The 1617-nt window shown below is 43.2% G+C and overlaps 1 protein-coding gene across 1 annotated transcript in view; it reads right to left on the minus strand.

Moving 5' to 3' along the window:
• Positions 1 to 1291, minus strand: part of LOC121815923 — a 30574-nt gene extending 29283 nt beyond the window's left edge. The window contains exon 1 of the mRNA XM_042228964.1: positions 1 to 1291. Within this exon, the coding sequence (XP_042084898.1) occupies positions 1 to 641 (641 nt within the window). The 5' untranslated portion in view covers positions 642 to 1291.
• Positions 1292 to 1617: the final 326 nt, after the last annotated feature.

Below are 1617 nucleotides of genomic sequence, written 5' to 3' on the forward strand. Positions count from 1 at the left end.
TGTATTTCTAGCTCCTCCTTTTCAGCTTGGAGCTTAGCCTCCCTTTCCTCCAGCAAGCGTTTCTGTCTTAAAGACGATGCCTTAATCAATAAGGTAGCTCGCTCCACCTCTGCCTTCATGCGTGTGGACGACACCGATGACGAAGCGCAGGAGCCGCGTTCTGACAATGCCTTATCACTGCGTTTTGAGACAGATGCATTAGATATGCTGTCAGATGGATCCACATCTTCATTGCATTTTTCAGCCTCCACAGCGCGCATGGCCATCTTGTCAATCCAAGCCGAAGCTGTCTCAGCAGAAGCCTTAAAGGAATCAGCCTTAGGTTCAAACCAATTTTCCTGGTCTTTAGTTAAATCCTCCTCCGGCGTTTGCTGGAGCACCTCTTTAACATTTGTGTTCAAACCACAAAATTCTCCAAACTGCTCATTAAAATCCTTCATTAACTGTGTTACTTCTGTTAGGCTGGTATCACATTCATTTTCCATCAGCTGGCGCACTTGTTTCACTGTGCCTGTTAATTTGGCTAGCTTGGCCTTCCGTAAATTGATAACACGTTGCAGCCTTTCCTCCATAGCTTTAGGTGTGATTTTCACCGCCCTAGCTTCCAATTCTGCTACTGTGTCTTCTTCTTTGTTGTTCATGCTATTAATTTCCCGAATAGCAACACCAAAATCCTTATTTTATCATCCAAAAATCATGCAGGTTGGCTACCACACAGTTCAGCATCCACCATGACTCAGCAATTTTTCCTCGTGAATTAGCTCCACTTACTCACGTTTGTTGTCGCTGCAGCAGCTCGGGTTTTTTCCTTCTTTAGTCGCGTCAATTACTCCACAACGAGCGGGTTTTCCTACAAAATGTGTAAGCCGTGAGACCAGTTTTCCCGTGATTCACTCGCGTACGTCAGTTTGAAGAGGAAAAAGAACTCCACGGGACTCCGATGTGAAAAGATGTAACAAAAAATTTATTCCACAGTTTTTGCATCTTACAGGAGTGGTCAGGTTTAACTTGTCCTCAACAAAATAACCTACTACGGTAGGAAAACCGTGTGGCTCTGTTCTACCCTGCTGCCCCGTATAGCTTATGCCGTGTTAACTCCTTTTCTCTCTCTCTCCCCCCTCCCGCACCGCATGCACTAATTTGCATACATCCGTGATGCCCGGATTTTACTATAAACACGAGTCTTTAAGGCACATGTATTCATGGTACTACGTAACCTAGTTCCACCATAAACATGCATCTATTTCCTAAAATTATTAATTACACAAACAAGCTTAACAACAGCGAAATATAAATACCGTATTTTCACGACCATAAGACGCACTGTACTAAAAGGCGCAGTCTCAGTTATGTGTGCCATTACTGTATTTAACACACACATAAGGCGCACTGGATCATAGGGCGCATACAAGTACCGTATGCGTATTTAAAAATAAAGCGGGAGCAAACCTGAGTTCGGTACCTTACTCACATTTTTATTACCAGTAATCGTCATCATCAACAACACACAAGCATACAAGTGTGCGTATTTAAAAATAAAGCAGGAGCAAAACGAAGTTTGGTACTCACATTTTTATCATCAATCAAACCCATCGAAGTCCTCATCCTCTGTGTCTG

Source organism: Haplochromis burtoni, unplaced genomic scaffold (assembly GCF_018398535.1).
Source record: "Haplochromis burtoni strain Fernald_Lab_line unplaced genomic scaffold, NCSU_Asbu1 Contig_372, whole genome shotgun sequence".
Lineage (NCBI taxonomy): Eukaryota > Metazoa > Chordata > Actinopteri > Cichliformes > Cichlidae > Haplochromis > Haplochromis burtoni.